The sequence below is a fragment of the Mixophyes fleayi genome, chromosome 1, assembly GCF_038048845.1.
Source record: "Mixophyes fleayi isolate aMixFle1 chromosome 1, aMixFle1.hap1, whole genome shotgun sequence".
In the NCBI taxonomy this organism is placed as follows: Eukaryota; Metazoa; Chordata; class Amphibia; order Anura; family Limnodynastidae; genus Mixophyes; species Mixophyes fleayi.
Genome location: NC_134402.1, coordinates 340,980,486 through 341,001,337, shown reverse-complemented (window position 1 = coordinate 341,001,337; position 20,852 = coordinate 340,980,486). Strand labels below are relative to the sequence as shown.

The 20,852-nt window shown below is 39.3% G+C and overlaps 1 protein-coding gene across 2 annotated transcripts in view; it reads right to left on the bottom strand.

Moving 5' to 3' along the window:
* LOC142161168 (septin-2A) overlaps window positions 1-20,852 on the bottom strand; it is a 66,205-nt gene that overhangs the window by 38,217 nt on the left and 7,136 nt on the right. For both annotated transcript variants that reach the window (XM_075216479.1, XM_075216489.1), the window contains exons 2-6: window positions 14,655-14,697; window positions 14,338-14,437; window positions 13,223-13,309; window positions 10,106-10,229; window positions 2,855-2,989 (exon numbers count right to left, since the gene is read on the bottom strand). In XM_075216479.1, coding sequence (XP_075072580.1) covers window positions 2,855-2,989; window positions 10,106-10,229; window positions 13,223-13,309; window positions 14,338-14,437; window positions 14,655-14,681 — 473 coding nt within the window. In that variant the 5' untranslated portion in view covers window positions 14,682-14,697. The remainder of the gene's footprint in view (window positions 1-2,854; window positions 2,990-10,105; window positions 10,230-13,222; window positions 13,310-14,337; window positions 14,438-14,654; window positions 14,698-20,852) is intronic.

The following is a 20,852-nucleotide window of genomic DNA, read 5'->3' as shown; positions in this document are numbered from 1 at the left end:
TAATTAGAATGTAATAAGCTCTCTCGTGAGCAGGGCCCTAATTACCCGTTGTTCCCAAGTCTGCATTTATTTTGTCTATTGTACATGTCCCTGTTTTAGTAATGTTCTGTTTTCCACACTGTCCTGCACTGCGGACTAATGTAGGGACTTATAAATCAATGAGAGTAATTATTATGATTACTATCTATATAATTATCTAAATATGCACACAAATTTATCTATATCGTGTTTATGCTAATGCTACTATCAGTCAGGATAATTTGTCACTTTTTGTCATTAAATTATAGAATACAGTTTATAATAGTTTTAATAGCACAAAGTCAGTGGGCACTCCCATGAGTGAATAGAGTAATCACAAATATTAAAATCTGGTTGATCAATTGGGTTTTAACACCATATTGGTCAGACAGCATGTGGAGCCCGAAAACAAAAGCTGTGCTTTTCAAAAATCCATATGGATTATATCTGATGAAACTATCAAGCTGACCGACCATATTGGCATCCGTATGTTGTCACGGAATGTCATGTCTCTCTTCCTTTCCCTGATTGGTCCGATTACTGAACAGCCAAATATGCACAGCCTGCCCCTACACATGTATAAAATGGTCAAATATCTGGTTACTCAGCTAGGCGTAACTGGTGGTGTTTTCAGCAGGTTGGAAAGAAAAACTAACCCCTGTTGCTATAAGCCAAGGTTGCAGGTGGGAGGTTTTCACTTGCTATGTTTGCATCATTTTTTATGCTATTCACCAAGCCATGTATTTTGTACATGTGGATAACATCTTTGCCATAGACATACTGTATACTGTGTTATTACTATACTATGTTATTTCGTTGAAGGTCATTGTGCATTGTGAAGAAACATATCACACCCGCTGGAAATAAGGCCAAACAGAGGCAACATGTGCGTATTGTGGGAATAGGGCGCTACTATGTGCATTTCTTAAACATAAATCACATACAAGCCTACAGTGACATTCCGTCCCTATGGATTACAATCCTACTTTTCTGACTGGAGACTAATCCATAAAAGCAGAAAAGAATTAACAACATTAGGTTTGAGTGACCATGTTAAAGTGGTAAGGAAAAGTAGACCAAACTGGCAGCTTGTTACATAGTAAAATGTTAATATTGCTACTTCTCCCTTGCAATGCTAGAATTAATAAGTGCAATTGAAAAGGTTTAACCCTGCTGGTCCTAAATTAAACAAGCAAAGAGATAAATAGTTGCAATTATCGATACTAAGGGGGTTATTCAATTGTTTCTTTTAACGCGCTAAAGCAAAAAAAACGAGCGCTCGAAAAAAAACTTCATATTATACGGTAATTTTGCGCGCGTAAACAGTTAATACGGTACTTACTCGCTGCCAGCCAGCTCGCTGCTCAGGGAGCTGCGAGATGAAATTTAGCGAGTAATTACCGTATTAACGGTAAGATTTTTAGAGCGCTCGTTTTTTTTTCTTTTAGCGCGTTAAAAGAAACAATTGAATACCCCCCTATACTTCTAAATAAAGAACAAAAAAACATTTTTATACCAGCCTCAGCTAAATTTACTAGGGATTTGCAGGACTGAGCTCAGTCAGACACTACAGGGTGTCAGAGACTCTAGAGATTTTCATAGCTGTTTTGGAGTTCTCTAAAAGAGGATAAAACAACATAAATACATTACTAAAACTCACACTAATCTTATCGGTTTGTCATTTACAACCCAGCACCCGGTTTAAGTCTGGAATTCAGCTTTGGAACCCAGCTCAGTTTAAATAACTTATTACTTTGTTGTTGATTTATTTTTAGTACAAGATAAAGCAAAATACCATTTTTTTTTACATGATCTCAAATGCCTCCAACTTGCAGAACTGGCAGGGACCAACAGGTTTTCCCTGTAAGTACATTTTTGTTACTAAAATATGCAACTGTTTGAAAAAATTGTAGTTCTACAAAACAATATCAATACACTAATTGCTAATAACACTTTGTAACGGATAGTACACAATGTCTTTTTATGGCAGAGGATAGGAACTAACCCTAAATAGCATGTTGGTGTTCAATTTTAAGGGTGACAACCCACAAGACTGCCTCTCCAGAATGTTTGGTTTGTTTTCTTTTTTCGTATTATTATGTTTGCATGCATGGGCTCAGACACCTGGGAGATTTGATGGTTACACCAATGTTAACAATGTACTTAAAATGCACACTAGCGAGAATAGTAGTGAATATCACAGGTAACATTTGTTGGCAAGCTATCATTCTGGTTCAAAAGCCGCTTAGTATAATTCAGTAAGAAAGCTTAGGGACATGGCACATGGGTATTTGGTTGTTGCGTTGTTTCATTATCCCTGTTCTCTCCAGAGCTTGTAGCAAAATATATAAATTGTGGACATAAAACGCCTCTGCCACATAACATTGGCATATCCTAGTGACAAACCAGCAGTATGTCATTAATCTACAGGTTATTTTTATAAGCAGTCTCATGGATTCCCAACAAATTTATTATCATACATCCCTCTCTGTTACATTTTTCCAAATACATCTAATGCTTGTAAATATTTACCTCTAAAATGTGTAAGTATACTCTAATGTTCAATATATACCTTCTCTAAGTTTAGAGTATACCCTTTCATTAGTACTACAATAACCTGTTATTTCCGTCACACTTCTCAGGCTGAAGTGTTCCGTCATCCGCTCCTCCGTGATGCACACTATTTTTCCCACTCATTCCCACAGGCATAACTTTTTATTTCTTGTTCCTCAGACTTCAAATGTAACAACACTAAACACACACATAAATATCACTGAAACATTGTGTTGTTCTTATGTCATACATATTTAAGTTAAGTGGAAGTTAAGTACGTTACCCATGTCCAAACGGTGAGATAAAATAGAAGCAGCAGTGCACGCGATTATCAATGATGTGCCGCCTGTTCAGACCACTCTCATCATGAAGGTAACGCTCAAATTGGTTATCTATGTAGTGAATGATGGTTTTAAAGCTAAAGAAAAAAAAAAAAAAAAAAAAAAAGTGTCAGTATTATACGATAACATAGGAATAGCCTCAGACAATATACTTGTGAGATTGTAAACTACTACTCACATTTGAAATGTTATTTTGTACAGATGGATTACATCTTTAACATTACTTTAAAAATAAAGTAATTAACATTTTCAAGACCATAACCCATACCAGTCTTTGTAAGATGGGCATAGGCTATGGTGCTGCTCTAATACTCCACTTGTCAGGATGCCTTATATAATCTGTCACTGCGGAGATTAGTGTATAATAGTGCAGTGGTGCTAATTAGAGCTATACCTGTAGTTATCTCTCTTTTAGTCACGACAGAGACAGAGAATGAACATAAAATGTATGTCTGAGAGGCCCATATATAAAATAAATAACAAACACTCATGGTGAAGTGCATTACTAAGTGTTTGTTGAAAGAGGGAGCACAACCCCTATTATTGACTGGGTATAGGCAGCAGCTTCAATGAGGCCTTTTTGCCCTTGAGTGCCCATCTTTCCACATCTAATAAGCAACAATTATCTGTGCTGTTAGAGAGTAGTAAATGGAAGCGTATGTAATGGAAAGATCAGAGCAGGATCAGGCCAGGAGAGCCAGCTGTGCTAACAGATGCTCAACCTCGTCCTGCAACAATATCAGAAACATTAAATCCCAGGAAATGAGACAGCTTGAAATTATTAGGGCTTCCTGAAGTCAACCCAAACTTTGTATTGTAAACATGGGGCCCAGGCACACAAAGCCACAGAGATATCAGTATGTGATCCTAAGAAATAAACAGGTAGACATTTACATAAATAGCTGTTTTATCAAGCAATTATCTCAGGGCATATACAAAGTATCTAGGTTTTACTGTAAGAAATATATGTATTCTGCAGAGCTGTTGGACATTATAAGCGAGTAAGTTGAATAATTACTATAGTGCTAAAGATGGTCAGATATTTGTCTGCTCTTAAGAGTAAGAGTATCTGGGATACCAGAGGAGAGAAGGGGGAGGGTCAGGGAGGAAGGTCCCAGCAGACAGGACCCCGAAGGTGAGGGGCCCAGAAAACAGGGCTCCAAGGGAGAAGGTGACGGGTGGAGGGGGAGAGGAGCCAGAGTGCAGAAAGAAGGAGCACTGAGCAGCACTAACTCTGAGAGCTGGTAGAAGGGCAGCCACAATACGCACTCTGACAGAGAAGCAGAATGGATGACAAGAGGAAAAGTGCTGCATTGATGTAAGATGCAGTTTGATGAATATTTGGGGCTTTTCTCGTTTTAACTGAAAACATCAGGTAAGAGAGCAATGGGATTTTTTCAGACTTTTCCAGTTAAAACTGAAAACTGGAATTCTTAACTAGAGATTATACAGCATAAATGTCTAGTATATTTTACCAGTCTTTTGCACCCCCAATGCACTAGCATACCAGCCTTTCACATGCCCAGCTCACTGTAGCCTGTGCGCCAGCAGCCCAACAACACAGCAGCCTGTGCGTCAGCAGCCCAACAACACAGCAGCCTGTGCGCCAGCAGCCCAACAACACAGCAGCCCAACAACACAGCAGCCCAACAACACAGCAGCCTGTGCGCCAGCAGCCCAACAACACAGCAGCCTGTGCGCCAGCAGCCCAACAACACAGCAGCATGTGCGCCAGCAGCCCAACAACACAGCAGCCTGTGCGCCAGCAGCCCAACAACACAGCAGCCCAACAACACAGCAGCCTGTGCGCCAGCAGCCCAACAACACAGCAGCCTGTGCGCCAGCAGCCCAACAACACAGCAGCATGTGCGCCAGCAGCCCAACAACACAGCAGCCTGTGCGCCTGCAGCCCAACAACACAGCAGCATGTGCGCCAGCAGCCCAACAACACAGCAGCCTGTGCGCCAGCAGCCCAACAACACAGCAGCCTGTGCGCCAGCAGCCCAACAACACAGCAGCCTGTGTCAAATCAGCACATTGATATGCCAGCTTGTGCCAAACAAGCACATTGATAAGTCAGCCTGTGCTTCACCAACATATTAACACACCAGCTTGTGCCACCAGCACATAAATATACCATAAATTAAATGTACCCGTAGATTTAGAATTGTAATATCTATCTCCAGGCTCCCTCCACCTTGTATACATATACCATGACTCAACAGCATCAAGCTCTATGCTCTCATCTGGCCGCTCAGTTCCTCTGCCTTGTCCAACAGCATGCAGCCCAACTCTGCAACAGGCAATTTATTATACGGGTTACCTCCGGGTGCTCCGGTTTCTTCCCACACTCCAAAAACATACTAGTAGGTTAATTGGCTGCTATTAAATTGCCCTTAGTCTCTCTCGGTCTGTGTCTGTGTTAGGGGATTTAGACTGTAAGCTCCAATGGGGCAGGGACTGATGTGAGTGAGTTCTCTGTACAGTGCTGCAGAATTAGTGGCGCTAAATAAATAAATAGATGATGATATATTATATTCATATAGTGTACACTAAGAAAAGAGCCGGGTTTTTTATGTAAATAAGATATAAACTGAACATAACATTGTAATAACAATACAAGGCACAAGGTCCAATGAGATGTAACTTAGTACTAAATAATACATGTTCGAGGCTAAGTAAATTCAAGATAAATAAGTGTTACAATATATATATTTTTTAAACAAAGAATTCGGTGTATAAAGAAAAGAAAAAAAAACAGTATTAGGTGGATATGAATAAATGTGAACTATACTGAGCTATATATCAGTTTCTTTCTTGTGTTATGCAATTTGATGCAATAAAAGAAAGACAGATACTTTGTATATGGTTAACAACCATTCAAATATATACATAAACCTAAACTCTTAAAATGAAAATATATGATTTTCCTTTCTGAACCATCCCACTATTTGGAGACTCCTATTGTTTTATTAGATTGATTTTTTATTTGGGGTAGTAAAGATCGGATGCTGCGCACCCATTAGGGGTAAGTCATGATCACCGTTTTGGTTCGTACACACGGGTGGTCAGACATCTGCCTGTGGTGCATTGTCACGTGTTCACCTCTGAGGAATGCAGCTAAAGTGGACCTCAAGGTAGACAACTATTGATGGCTACAAGCAGTCCGTTCTCTATACTGCCTGTAAAATGTTCAAGCCCCGCATGGACCCTGAACTCAACTTGTTTTATTCAATATGTATTTGTCTGATGTTTAGGGAATATATAGAGTACACAAAGAACATACTCCTCATTGTAATTAATAGACCGATATTTTGCAATGCAAATCAACATACTACAGGCACCAAACCATCCAATAGGACATAACCTATAACAGTAACAAAATGCTAGTTTATTTTTCCCAGTCTCTCCGCACACAAATAGTCAAACTGCAATTCTGCAGCCCCTGGGAAGCTCTGCCACTGCCTCTAACTGAACTGGTTATTAGGATTGCATGGAACTTAGAATCTAACATAAACTGGTAAGCTATTGGTTTTCTAAGCTATGCACTACTGTGTTAAAACAACAGTCGGGACATGTTATGCCAGCAATAAAAAAATATCTAATCTAAAGAGGTTGAGGCTATGGGTTAACACAAGTTCTGTCGTTTTCTTGACTACATTCGGTATTATTACAGCTTTTTGAAGTCTCTTGGTTTCCTGGGGCATGTACCAGTATTGCAGGATATGCCCTCAGAAAGCAGGTGCTTCCCATAGCATGACACAATAGCTTAGAATGTTAGCAAACCACATAATCAAGAAAACATGTAACAGGAAGTGACCTCACACCTCTTCCTCTTGTTATTTCATTTTATCATTAACTATTTTTATATATGTAAGCATCTGTGTGAAATTATTTCACAACTGTCAAAAGGGATTGTAAATGCCTTTTGCAGTAAAGTTACTTTTCATATATTATGTCCTGACATTATTTAGTTATTTTATTAAAAAAAACAACTATGTTTTAAAAAAAGTGTAAGCAGGTCCAACAAGTTAGGTTGTTCACCTATCACTTAAAGCAAAGTTTTAGTAATGTCTTACAGATTTGCTGTTGGGATTGAGTGTTTATGACACATGGTTATTTTAAAGGAAAAAAAAAAGTATGAAAGTTAGACAGTGGTTACAATAACTGGGACTCCTGGCCAAAATGTCTTTCACCGAAATGTTGCTCACTGTGCTTTATTCAAGCATGACTTATTTGTAAATTGATTAACATTATATGCAATAGTTTTGACATGTTGAAGGGACCATTTCAACAATTTGTTTTTAAATTAAATGTACTCTCTAAGGAAAGGCATTTCTAGTTACTATTGAATGATTTGTTCAGATAAGCTGAAACACTGTAATAATATTGCAGGTACCCAGATAACTGATCCCCCCATGGCTGCTTCTATGCACACTGGTAGTAGTGAGGGGGAAACTCTAAATAATGCATGCACGATTGTCTAGTGTCAGGCTGACCTGGGGATTACATAACTGTTCATGTGAATGACAGGCTCATATATTCATTGGGATGAATGATCCTGCACTGGATTTTGGTGACATCACAATATGATGTCACTCATTCTCTGAATGAGGTCTTTACTTTATCTGCTTATTTTATCTTTTAAGATCAGTAAAATCTTGTCCACATGGATGTTTTTTAATAATTTTTTTGTTCAAGATGTCTTTAAAATGCTGGAGATAAAAACATGAGCATGGTCAAGCTGTAAGTATTTTCTTAACTCAATTAAATGCCATTAATACAGTGGCTCACTGAGGCATGGAATCACCATAGACTATAACAGGGTGAAACACTTTTAGCTCCGCAGAGATTGTTTCCAGTTGTATTTTAACAACAGTCTAAAATCCATAAGGTGTCAACGTCTGATCAAAGGTGAGTGTTCTCAACATGCGTGAGGCTAAGTAAATTACTAGTCTATTCCCAGCCCCCTTTGCAGTAAGCTAATACAGCAGTTAGCATTCTATGAACGTTGCACAATCCACTTGTAGGATAGCACCAGCCTTGTGCACAAACAGGGACACATATATAAACAAATAAAAAACATGCCTTTGTTACTGAACACTATAAGCAAGGTTGATCTTATTTGGTATCCCTATTCTATCGTCTTGAGAATTTGATGAGTGAATATTGCAGTATAATCCCAAGGTTGAACTAATTGCATGAATGTACTCACTGACAGAATGGCAGGAAAGAGAAATGTGTATTTTATTTATACAAGTTTTCCTTATATAAAAGTGCTATAAAGGCTCTCATCTGGAGCACAGGCTGATCAAGATGCCCTCTGAACAATACACATTAGGGAACCTAGGTCTACAATCCCGCGCCACTAAATCAGATTACATTTAATGGAATTCAGTTTTGTTTTTAAGTAACAAGTGTTCCAGAACAAAATCTGTGATAAGAGATCCATGCCATGGCTCCAGGTTTCATATTAGGGTAGATGCACGTGACCTGAGCATTGTCACAAAGATCCAAGTAGGGGCAGCCAGAAACATTTCAATGGAATAAACAAGCTGAATTAGCACACAATCAACAGGAAGAGCTGCTTGAAACACAATAATCTGGCCGGGAGCTCATGCAGGGGCAAGACGGCAACGGAAGGAAAGGGGGGACTTTTGTACATCGCTCAGTATCTACCCCCTGTAAGCCACAGATATCCCAATTAACCCTTCCTCTGCTGGAGCCACAACATGCTTACTTATGACACTTTTACAGGGGCATAAAGAGGTAGAGGTCAATGAAGGTGCAATTCATAATATTCTTCAGATTCACAGGATTCTTCATCTTTCTGACCTTAAACATATTACACTGATCCTTCTGAAAGACAACTGCACGATTGACATTTAAAACACAGAAAGGGGGCTTTGGGGAAATGGGGCAGAATACAAATACTAAAATGTGCTCAAGGAGGAAACATGAACATCATATAACACACTCATGTGGTATAAAGACTAATGCTGTTTACAAACAATGTATTTATTGGCAGTATGTGTATTCCATATGGTTCTACTCATTTTACACTATGATATTTGAGTATCTGCAAAATAATAAATTATACAAATAACAGCCACACACAGGATGAGAGCCAGGATTATATGCCAGTATGGCCACATGTGAGAGACCAAAACGCACAGATCTGGATTTTAGGTGATCTGGGGGCCTCATAGCTCAGTTAACGGTTTGCTGCACTCAAGCTGACGTCAGTGGTCAGTCACCTGGAATTTAGGTATTCCTGAAAATGGTGCTATCAAATTCAAACTGCTCGTTTTAGGGTGCAGTTTTCATGCCTATTTACAGATATTGGCATTGATATTTAAGGTGAACGCAACATACTTCACAACAATTATATTACGCTATCATTTTAGATGACCTATTATTATATGTTGGGTAGCTAGTATCATCCTCCATTTGAAAGTTTCAACTACAGTAAAGAGAAAAAAATTGAAGTTTTGTACTGGGAAAGTGACTCCTATGACTAAGTTGTATCCCAGAGCACCAACTTACTGCTGTGTACATCAGTAGAGGAGGGAAGTGCTATACATTGACAAGATGAATAGGATGTACAAAGAAAGCAAAATGGAAAGGCAATCCTTTCCTCTTTAAATTTGGTGAGCTACAGGAAAATGTAAACTAATCTCTGAGCCACTAGCAAAATTATTCGTTTTCCAATAGCTACAAGCACATTTATGTCACATGGTCGGCGGTTGTCAAGAGCTGGCCTGGAAGATGTGAGGTCTGACATTTGGGATGAAGCTCAGTAGTGTAAGCATAGTGCTGCTAGGTACTGTGTGTGGCAAATTACAGAGACAAAAAACAAGCAATATTAATAACAAACTTGCCTTCAATTCTATTTGAAGTGGACTAAACAGTATAGGAAATGAAAATGACAGCACTAATCACATTAATGTTAATTGCAAGGATTTGCCTGATCCATATTATACATTCCACTGTCATTTCAATCTTCACCTACAACATTTTAAGCATATTAGATTGTAGCCAATCTATCTTTGTACATGGCACAAATTATGGAATGGTGTATTGCCAGCTCGTTTACCAGCCTTGTTATGCCCAAATATCCAAAATTACAAATTATAGAGAATATACCAAAAAGCAGCTATTCACTGCTCTTGGTGCTCCTCAACCCCACCTACCAGTCCTGGCTGTTAATGGCGTCACCATAACCTGGAGTGTCCACTACAGTTAAGCGAAGCTTCACTCCACGTTCCTCAATCTCCACAGTAGAGGCTTCAATCTGAACCGTGCGCTCAATTTTCTCTATTAAATAAATGATAAAATAGGTTCAACTTCAATGTGGTACATATAATGATTTTGATGTGACACTTAAGCTAAATATATGACAATGGCTATGTGTATACCTGTATGGAACCAATAAATAAGAGTCTCAGTACAGAACAAATAACATATCTGAAATAAATTAGTATTTATTTAATTCAAGTGATTAAGTAAACTATCTTAAAAATCTGCTGGGTTAAAGCAGACATATATAGAAAATGCATGGGGGGTACTATAGTGCGGGAAATGCAAATCAGCCAAAAGCTTTATAGAATTCAGCGATTTAATCAGTCTTTTGGTAACAGAACTGCTCTGTACTGTGAATTCAAACAAAAGAACATAACTCGAAACTAGCAAGCAGGAAAATAAACTATAAATATTTAGATTTGAAAGGAAATAACAGAGCATACCCTTATTTGAGCTATGTAAGCTTTGTTTTTTGGGGGGGTTTATTTTTATGCCTCAGACATTATTTGGGCATTCATATCAAGCGTGAATTATTTGTAAATTGTGATTCAGGGAACAGTTTACTTTTTAGGTCAATAAAGCTGAGCTGCTTTATATATGAGCTAATAACTTATTAAACTCATTATAGCTTATATGTGGTGTGGCCGGGTCCACTACTCTTGAAAGGTGCTCCGGCACCGGGAGGGTTAGTTTTCCGCATGTATAAACTTAGTAACATATTTAATAAAAATGTATTTTAAATGTGCACTGCGGCGCCGGGAGACCAATACCTGGCGACGCAGCACTGAAGCGGAGCGCGGGTAGTGTAAATGTGTACTTAATAAATGCGCCAGCAGCCTCAGTGTAGTGGCTGGAACCCAGAATGCAAAGAGCCATACTGGAGCTCAAAAAGCTTCAGGAGCACCAGCCTGGGGACTGCTGCGAGGGGTATGGCAGCCCACTCCCAAATTCTGGTAGAGGAGGGAGCCAGACCCCAGGGCAGGGTTCCAGGTAGTATTTTTAGGCTTGGTGGTACCAGGGGTGGAGAGGAGGCTGAGACCCCCTTTACGTGGCAGCTCATGGACAGGGGAAGTGGGGGTACATTCCCCCCTGCCACTAGCAACTAGGTTAAAGGTGTGAAACTCCTCCAGGCTGATTCATGTGCTAGCTGCACGATTGGTTAAGAGGGAAGGTGACTGAAATACCGCCTTCCAGCTTATGTGTCCAAAACAGGATATAAAGAACTATACTATACATGTAAGATAAATACCATCTGTACTATCACTAGCACCTTTAACTAGTATGCAACCATCCTTATACGGACCCTTTCTAAGCAATAAACATCACTGCTTCAAAATTCTGTTTTGACGCCTATCTACCTGCTGTAATTCCTGTGACCTACAGATTAGAGCAATCTAATCCATTATCCATCTGTTCTGAGTTTTGGGACCCAACATTAGTAACAAGGATCTGCCCGCTACCCTGCAGCTCTGGTCCATTGTGAGAGGCCAGGGAAACCATCCACAGCAACCCTGATCTGAAGTAAGAGATCAGGTGTACCAGCCCAATTGAGTTTAACGTAGAGGTTCCAGGAGCCAGTGAAGGAGCCTGGAGGTGGCAGCACAGCACCCCTGTAGCATTTAATAGGGAAGTGTTTGGGATAAAGAAAGGGGACGGTGGCAAGTCAAGCCCAGGCAGTACCCAACAACACAACAGGATGGCATAGGAGTTGCATCTTGTCACATACAAATAATTTACGAAAAGAGAAACCGAGATGTTTGACATATTCACACTGGTTAGCTAAAGGTGACATAGAGACCAACTACAGCAGTAAATTGTGTTTTGAAAAAAATCTCCCCTACCGATTAGAACTGTATATCAAATATCTGCAGTGATGACAATTATATATACACCTACTTCTATCTGGATAGGTGTATATAGATATACATATATTAAAAAGATCTATAAAAGTATTGTGCTCTACCACAAGTATTAAAGGAGCATAAAGAACTGAAAACTTTAACTTTGGATTGAGTTGGGTCAGTTTAACATCCATTGCATTATGTGGAACATGCATTCTCTGTTTTCCACACATAATATAGCTTTAATACAGAGTACAGCTTGAATAGCATTAATAATAGTAATAATGATGTCTTTGGTGTTTTGGTGAATGCAGAGAAGATATATATTATATATTTGTGAATGGTAATAGAAGCTCTGTTCTAGAAGCAAACTTTTATATTGTATTTTGGGTTAGAGTCAAGGTTAACCCAGCATTTTATCTACATCCTTCATGACATACAATTTTCAGGCCTAAGTCAGAGCAAAACAAAAAAAAAAAAGGATTAAATTTACACCTTGGCAAAACCATGTTGCATTGAGGGGAGGTAAATTTAAAATGTGGGGGCAGATTTTTAGCTGTGGTAGGGCAAGTCCTAGATCGATTTTTAAGGTCAGTGTAAAACTAAAGTGATAAAGTATTTGTGTGCTACATGACAATAAAGCCAGTATCTTCTTTATGTGCAAAACAATAAACTAATTTGCACCCCTTGCATAACAACATTGTTTTGTCCAGATTCAAATGTACTCCTTTTTTTTTGCCTTGCTCTCTTTAATGACTCAGGTCGTTCCTGTTTAGTTACTCTTTCACTATTAAAACAACATGCAATCTGAGAGCATCAGCACATTCTTGGGATCCATAAAGTGGTATTTTACATGGTGGTCTATGAGCTCATTCGCATGGAATGAAAATCTTTTCACTCAGTAAATTCTGCATATCATTAAAAACATGGAAAGCATTTCAGCAGGAGGCGGCAAAAATCCCCTTTTTCTTTGGTACAGTTAGAAATATGTAATTGTGTTTACACTGCTAAAATAAACATAAATCAGCGCACAACACTATGACAGACAATGGTGCAACCAACAAGAGATCTTCATGAATCACAACTGTGAATGAAAGAATAGAAACATTTATGTACGGAAAGATAGGTACTCATACATACAAGCGACAAGCAGATCACAGTGAATACCTGCTGCTCCTGGTATGTACCGCTCAGGATAGAGGTCAGTGAGGAACAAACTGTTGATCAAAGTAGATTTTCCCAACCCAGATTCTCCTGCAAATAAATTTTTCAAATTAGATACTGTATAAAATACTCACACATATAATTTGTTACAAAACTCATTATTTACATTTGATTGTATTAGTAATCTTACAATATATACTTGTTCTTAAGGTGTTACATTATAGTTGTTTATGTGCATTTTCATACATGCACTCCTCTCTGTATTAATTGTATTTCAGAAAAAGAAAAGACAAGTTAGGAGACCACAAATATTTGTATATGTATTAAGGAGATGAACACACAAACTATATATTTCATATTGCCTGATGTCCGGGACCCCTGACATCCAGGAGATACCACCCATAACCCCTCACTCTCCAGATCACTTCATAAGAGGGCCAGTAAGCCATATGTAGTTTACTTGCAATTGTTTTTTACTTGCGATGGTTACAAATAATAATTATAATAATACTTATTACACTGGAGACCTAACTAGCAGAAGGGACCAGACAACTATTCCTAAAATCCAAGATGTAACATGGCACTGTCCAACTAATAAACAGGAGTGTTGTCCACTGCAATATAAGACAGACAGTCCTTCAAACATTGCAGGTTTACACACTGACAGGGGGACACCTAAAGAAATATCTAGGTATGTACATTATTCAATGCTTTTACGTAGTCCTTATTGTACAACTTTTACGTAGTCTCATGAAGGAGGCATGTTCTACCCCCAAACATTGCATATGTGCTGGCATAAAGAAAAGGCCCCCAGCATTTATTGCTGCTCTACAGTGTGCCTAGCTGTTTTGGGAGAGACCTGAAGGCCACATTCACTACAAAGGCACATTTCATACCGTACAATACTACATTTTTCTATGGAAATACATGAGAACTGCCAAAATGAGATGCAGCAGGTCAAGTCAGTAATGGGTTTAAAAAGCCAACAATCTTCTTAGAAGTCTGGTGTAGGAGGAAATGAGACTGTGAAATAGAAGAATCTTAACGTATTGTGCAATCAGCATCAAAGCAGTACTTGCGAAGGTTATGGGTTGTTTTTTTGCTCCCTATTAACTCACCAACTACCATGAGGGTGAATTCAAAACCTTTCTTTACAGACTTCCTGTGAACCTGGTTGGGTAGGTTGGCAAATCCCACGTATCCAGCAGAGTCAGAAAACTAGGAAAAATAGAAGCAAAAACATATGGATATATGTAGCCAAATGAGTAGTATAACCAATCAAACAAGGGGGTGTGGTTCTATTTCACATTATACACTATTAGGAGGGTTCTGTCAAAATGTCTATAAAAGAAATTGACATAACAGTCATTTATAAAATTAGCCTGGGCATCTAGAATAGTGAATAATGCTGAACGAATATTATTATAGAACCTACCTTGACCTTCTCTCCAGTTTGTGCCATGTTGTATCACTTGAACCTAAAAACACACATACATTCAAAGTCAATTTACATGTGCAACTAGCTTTGATCATGTGCAGATAGTACTTAGGTATAAGTCAATATATTCAATAGAAAAGTGCCTCCTAATGAGCGTAATGTCCATGGTGTGGAAAGGGACACAGGTCAGTTGTCAGCGAAGAACTCTGAATACAACACAGGCACATACATCTGGCTGCAGAAATACCCAAGATAGTGCAAAGGAGAAAGTAACTGGCTGCCGAAGAACCTGCAAAGAGACGCCAGTGCATGCAAGCAATCCACCGTGTCTACATTCACACATAAGGGTGTGCACAAGGACATGGTTACAAATGAGGAGGATGCATGTGTACTCAGCGCTTAGAAATACACATGCAAAATCAAAGATGGAGTGCTGGGTAACTGGCTGATTAAACAAAAATTATTTTAAGTTATAATTAGCTGTTGTGACTGCAGAGGATCCAGAAACAAGTCACATACATGGCTAAGTAAGTGCAGTTACATCTGATGTTATGCCGGTATACCAGATCATTACTTGGATGTCTTTAATTTTACCTCCTGCACCTGGGTGTTTTCTAATACTTGTATTACATGCTACTGACCTTCTTATTCCTGACTACTATGTCTTGTCCTTCCCTGGCTTTATGCCTGCTCTGACCTTTGACCAATCTTCTGTAATCTATTGTCTGCCACCTAATCACAGGTCGGGTACGGTATATCGATGCCGATTACACGGATAACAGTTACCACGACATGATGATTTCGAAGAGCTCCTCACAGAAGATCACCGATGTCACCATGGTGAATGACGTCATGAAGGGGAGCCGACTTATTAATTCTCCGTGATTGGTTCAAGTCACTTTCAACAGTAGTCGTCATCGGAGCCCTTCGGAATCATCATGTCGTGGTAAGTGTTGTCGGGGTAGTCAGCATTGATATGCTGACTACCACCGCTAATCACTACCAGACCTGGTCCCTCTATTTCTCTGTGGTTTCACTTATGGCATTTGGCTTCCCTAATACTCTTCATCGGAGTCCCCCCTCAAGCTAAAATAATTATTAAAATACAGCTGCAATCTTCTTTAGAGAAGTAAAAGGAATGTTGTCTAATATTTCAACCAATAATATATATGCATTTGGTATACTTCTGTAAGACAAATGAACAAAAACCAAAGATAAATAACTTGCAAAGGAAAAAAAATATTGTTATATCCGACTGGGTGACCCTTTAATGAGTTTCAGGGCCTGGCTTTGTTCCATAAGGAAATCAGAAATCTGAACATTTAAATACCAGGTTCAGCAGCAGTTTAGAATAATAATACTGTGCTCCTGTGGGGTTCATCAAACACTGTCAAGTCAGCAACATGTTGAGATAAACGGTAAGCCAGCACACAGAACAAATATATTACTTATTTTGTAACAATATATTTAATGTAGAGCCATTCTTGCCAAGTTAAAGTACAGCAAGTAAAATGGAAGATCTTATGCACAGACTAGAACAGTGGAAGAAGAGGATTTTTACTCACCGTAAAAGCTCTTACTCACACTTAAAAAAAAACTGAGGTCTGAGATGGAGAGGAGGGGCATAGTAGGGGAGGAGTGTAAGGAACAAACAAGTTGATAAGTGCCTAGACTCCTAGTCTCACCTACTATACCCCAATGTCTCGCAGTGTCCCCCAATGGTAGGAAAGAGAAGGTAGGATTTTCATTTCAGCGCTTCTTGCAGTTCTTATATCAGTGTCTGAAGTGACCAGCATGAAGATACCATTGCTTTGTAGACTGGACATTTTATCTACAAAAGGTACATTATGGCCACATTGCTTACATTACACACATTCATATATGTGCTTTGTTATACAAATGTCTTAATATTGTTTAAACTCGCCAATATTGTTTTAATGCTGATAAAAATACAATTCAGAAAATTTTGTGAGCATTATACGTCCGATGTGCTGGACAAAAGTGTGGTAAAGGGTGATTATTATCATATTAAACCAGCGGTTCCCAAAGTGTGCGCCCCGGCTCCCTGGGGTGCCGCGGCGCTGTCACAGGGGTGCCGGGATCGCCCTCGGGAGAAAAAAAAAATGAGCTTACCAATCCAGCGTCGGATCCTCCTCACTGTTCTCAGTGACTGCCGGGCGTGACGTCATCACGTCCGACAGTGAGGAGCAGCAGCAGAGAGGACATCAGAAAAGAAGACAGTAGAACATGAGGCAAGAAGGTAAGTAAAGGAACGGAGAGTGAAGGGGGGCACAGAGAGAGAGATACTGAAGGAGGGGAGGGGGGCACAGAGAGAGAGAGACGCTGAAGGAGGGGAGGGGGACACAGAGAGAGACGCTGAAGGAGGGAAGGGAAACACAGAGTGAGATGGCGAAGGGGGGCAGTGATATGATGAAGGGCCACAATGTGAAGGTGAAGGGGTCTAAATACATCTTACGTCATTTTGACCCAACTACTTAAAATACGGGACTACCCGGTAATTATTTTGGCTTAGAGGTGCCTTGGTACAATTATGGTGACCCTAAGGGTGCTTCGAACTGAGAAAGTTTGGGAACCACTGCATTAAACAATGAAGAACTGTCTGCAAGGCTACGGAAACAGAATGCACACCTCTGCTGCAGTATGTAATATGGATTGGAGAATGGTTTAAACTTTTATAATCATTTTACACAGACAGCTTAGGAACGTTGCATTCCCCACTCATTTCCTGTCACAGATCACGCAGCAAAGAAAATAAAGGATCCCTGCTAGCTTATATGAGTAAGAGAAGCTGGTGTAATTATGTGACTTAAGAAAAAATATTAATAAAAATAAGTTACGGTGGAGTTCAGAGCGGATAACAGTGCTCTACATGAGGCGATTTCAATCTTATAGGCTCCCTGCTCAGACAGAACTATAAGACCGCACAGGAATGTGCACAGCAAGCAGATATACAGCTTTACACACAGCACTACCCAACTAAACTTCGCTCGAGATTCGCATATTGTGACTATGGACTTAGGCTCGCTTAATACCTCTACATTTTTCCACAACTTTTCATACATGATGAACAACACAAAACAAAGAAAATGTCATTTCCACACCTGAACCCCCCCCCCCCCCAAAAAAAAAACCAGCCACTGCGCAAATTTGCGCTTGACTGTGCAGGATAGCACATGGATTAATCAGCTGAGATGGTGGCTCTTACTAGGGTATTGCATTTACTGATTGAATGCATTGTGCAGATTAGGGCATTCCTCAGCAAATACAGGCTAGGTTCACTCGTGTCCTTTTATTAAGCACTTAGCAAAACCATGGTTATGTTTTGAGGAAAGTCCTATTTATATGTAATTCAAGAGCAAGAGAGGTGCTTTTGGAGGGTGGGTATTCCCTTGATAGTAAAAGACCAATGATGTCTGCAAAGGACTTAATTCCAATGTCTGCTCACTTTACTGATTTACGATGTAAATGATAGTTGAACAGACAATATTTTAGGAGAGAAAAAAAGAAAAGCTGTAATTGATATTTTACTATTTCCACCATGTGCATTTTATCTGGACCTGCAATTGAGCAAAAATAGGCGCAGAGTGATTTTACCAAAGCCAGTTGGGCATCACGGTGGCCTAGTGGTTACCACTTCTGCCTCACAGCACTGGGGTCATGAGTTTGATTCCCGACCATCATCTTATCTGTGTGGCGTTTGTATGTTCTCCCCATGTTTGTGTGGGTATCCTCCAGGTGCTCCAGTTTCCTCCCATAATCCAAAAACATACTAGTAGGTTAATTGGCTGCTATCACATTGACCCTAGTCTGTGTTTCTGTCTGTGTGTGTGTGTGTTAGGGCATTTAGACTGTAAGCTCCAATGCGGCAGGGACTGATGTGAGTGCGTTCTCTGTACAGCGCTGCGGAATTAGTATGCGGAAAGTGGGCATTTACCTTTATATTATCTAAGCACACAAAGACACATGTTCACAAGCTTGTCCTCTTAAGTCAATTTACTACATTTGTCATCTGAAGAGATCAGGGTTTTCATTTAGTCAATGTACTGACATCAGAAAGATCACATGAAAAACACTTAAATAAAACGTAAAAGTATTATTTATACGTTTATTACCTCTGTATATTGGTTGTTATTTTATTGACCTTGCAAAAATAAATGATGATCATGCAGGTTTTACACACCTACACAATTTACCTTCAGATCTGTGCTATTCATCTGTCATAACCCTGAAAAGATCATGACACTATAAACTCTATGGAGATCTGCCTACAGTTCTGGTCCAGAGTGCGTACACACTTCCGCATTTGCCCGACAATGATACAATGTGCCTTGGTACGATAAAACACAATTGTGGGTACACACTAATGCGATATCAGACCTAACAGTAGTCTATCGTGTGATTGATATGATAGTTGGGTGAACAACCTGTACTGTGTTCCCAATCTTTAGATATTTAGACTTCAAACATACAGGGCATGTAAGAAGAATACTTCTGAGTAAGAAGATCTGGTTTTACATACGTTTTTCCATAACAGAAAACCTCTTAGAGGGCTACACGAAATGTTTGGAAGCTGCGATATCTGCCAATGGAGCTGTCACTAAGTACTGGATGACAGGGTGCTCACATTTCTCTACATGGCATATTCACCGGTTTATTTTTTCCCAAATTTTAAATTCAGCTGTGTAGAGATAATTTAGACATACTAGTACAGTCTTTATTCCTGGATTTATTACACATTAGTGGCTGACAATTATCTCAAGGCTCTATGCAAGATCACGGCTTTGTGTGCATAAGATACGTTAAGACTAATTACCAGATTTGTGTCATCGTCAAACTGAGGAACAGAATGATATATGAATGGCAGGAAAACAAGACTGCCCATTCCCAGCTCAATCCATTTCTATCCTTGATGCCAAGCATAAGGGCATAATGACTGGACTATGTAGTGATAATGGAGGAAAGAACATTGAAAAGTACTTACTATAAAAATTAGAAATATTTAAACAATTTAATATTTTATTACCTTACTAAATATTCTACAAAAGGTAAAACATTTCTGGAATTGCTGACATGCTTGAGGTATTTTATGTATATAATAAACGTTATGAACAGGAACATTAATTTACTCTAGGCAGTTTTTACATATTAAAAGGAAAGCTATCTGGAATGGGATCTGAGCTCTTGAGTCTTACTTGAAAAGATAAGCCAGGGGATAGTAGCTGTGTGAACCATAAAGAATAATGGTGGAAACATTACACTTTAAAATGTCATTAAACTCATTTAATTGGGTGTTTCCCCCCCACCCCACTTATGTTTTCACAATGAAAACAATGAGGCATTAAGCATCCTCTCTTGGGGTTCATGCTCGGACATGCGTTGTCCCATACACACTGTACTTGGACACCACCTGCATCTGTCTCCGCAGCAGTGACAGGACCAGCGGCAAACAATGACCTCATTTTACGTACTGTACCATCCACGCACGCCACAACTAAACACGTGCAGGAAAGCACAAGGACAGAAGAAAAAAATAAATTAAAAACAATTAGAATCATTTCCTGCCCCTGTTCCAGGAAAGAAGAAGTAAACTTTCTCATCAACGTCTGAGTGGGATTTTCCTGGCCTGTGAAGCCGCTAAAAACACGTAACATTTTAAGCCAAAATGCTAATACTGCAAGAATAAAAAGCAGCTCTCTTCTTATTTCTATGTGAAAATTCTATGTGTAGGAAGCACCATGTTAGCTAATTATATGAAGAACACAACAAAGTCACAATAACAGGTTCTCACAAAAACAACATGATTCTTGGAAGAACTGTAAAAACAGGCATCCTAGATTCTGTAGTTGGGCTATAGTACTCCAACCCCCCCCCCCCCTCCCGTCCAAAAAAAAGAAAAAACCTGAAGCACTGTAAACTATACTCTGCCACCACACATACCTGGAGAATGTCTCAATCCTAGAAAAGAGACACACAAAATCCCCTGCACATGTCGTCAGACTCTTGTTGCTCATACATTGCTTAAATGTATTCCATTTTGTGTGTTATTGACTGTGTGACCTGCATGAGATCAGCAGCTGACAGGGAGTGCTGGTCCTTGTAGTGCCTGCTTTTTGAAGGCACTATACTCCTTATAGGTTTGCTCTTAAATCAAAAGCACATGGATATATATGACAA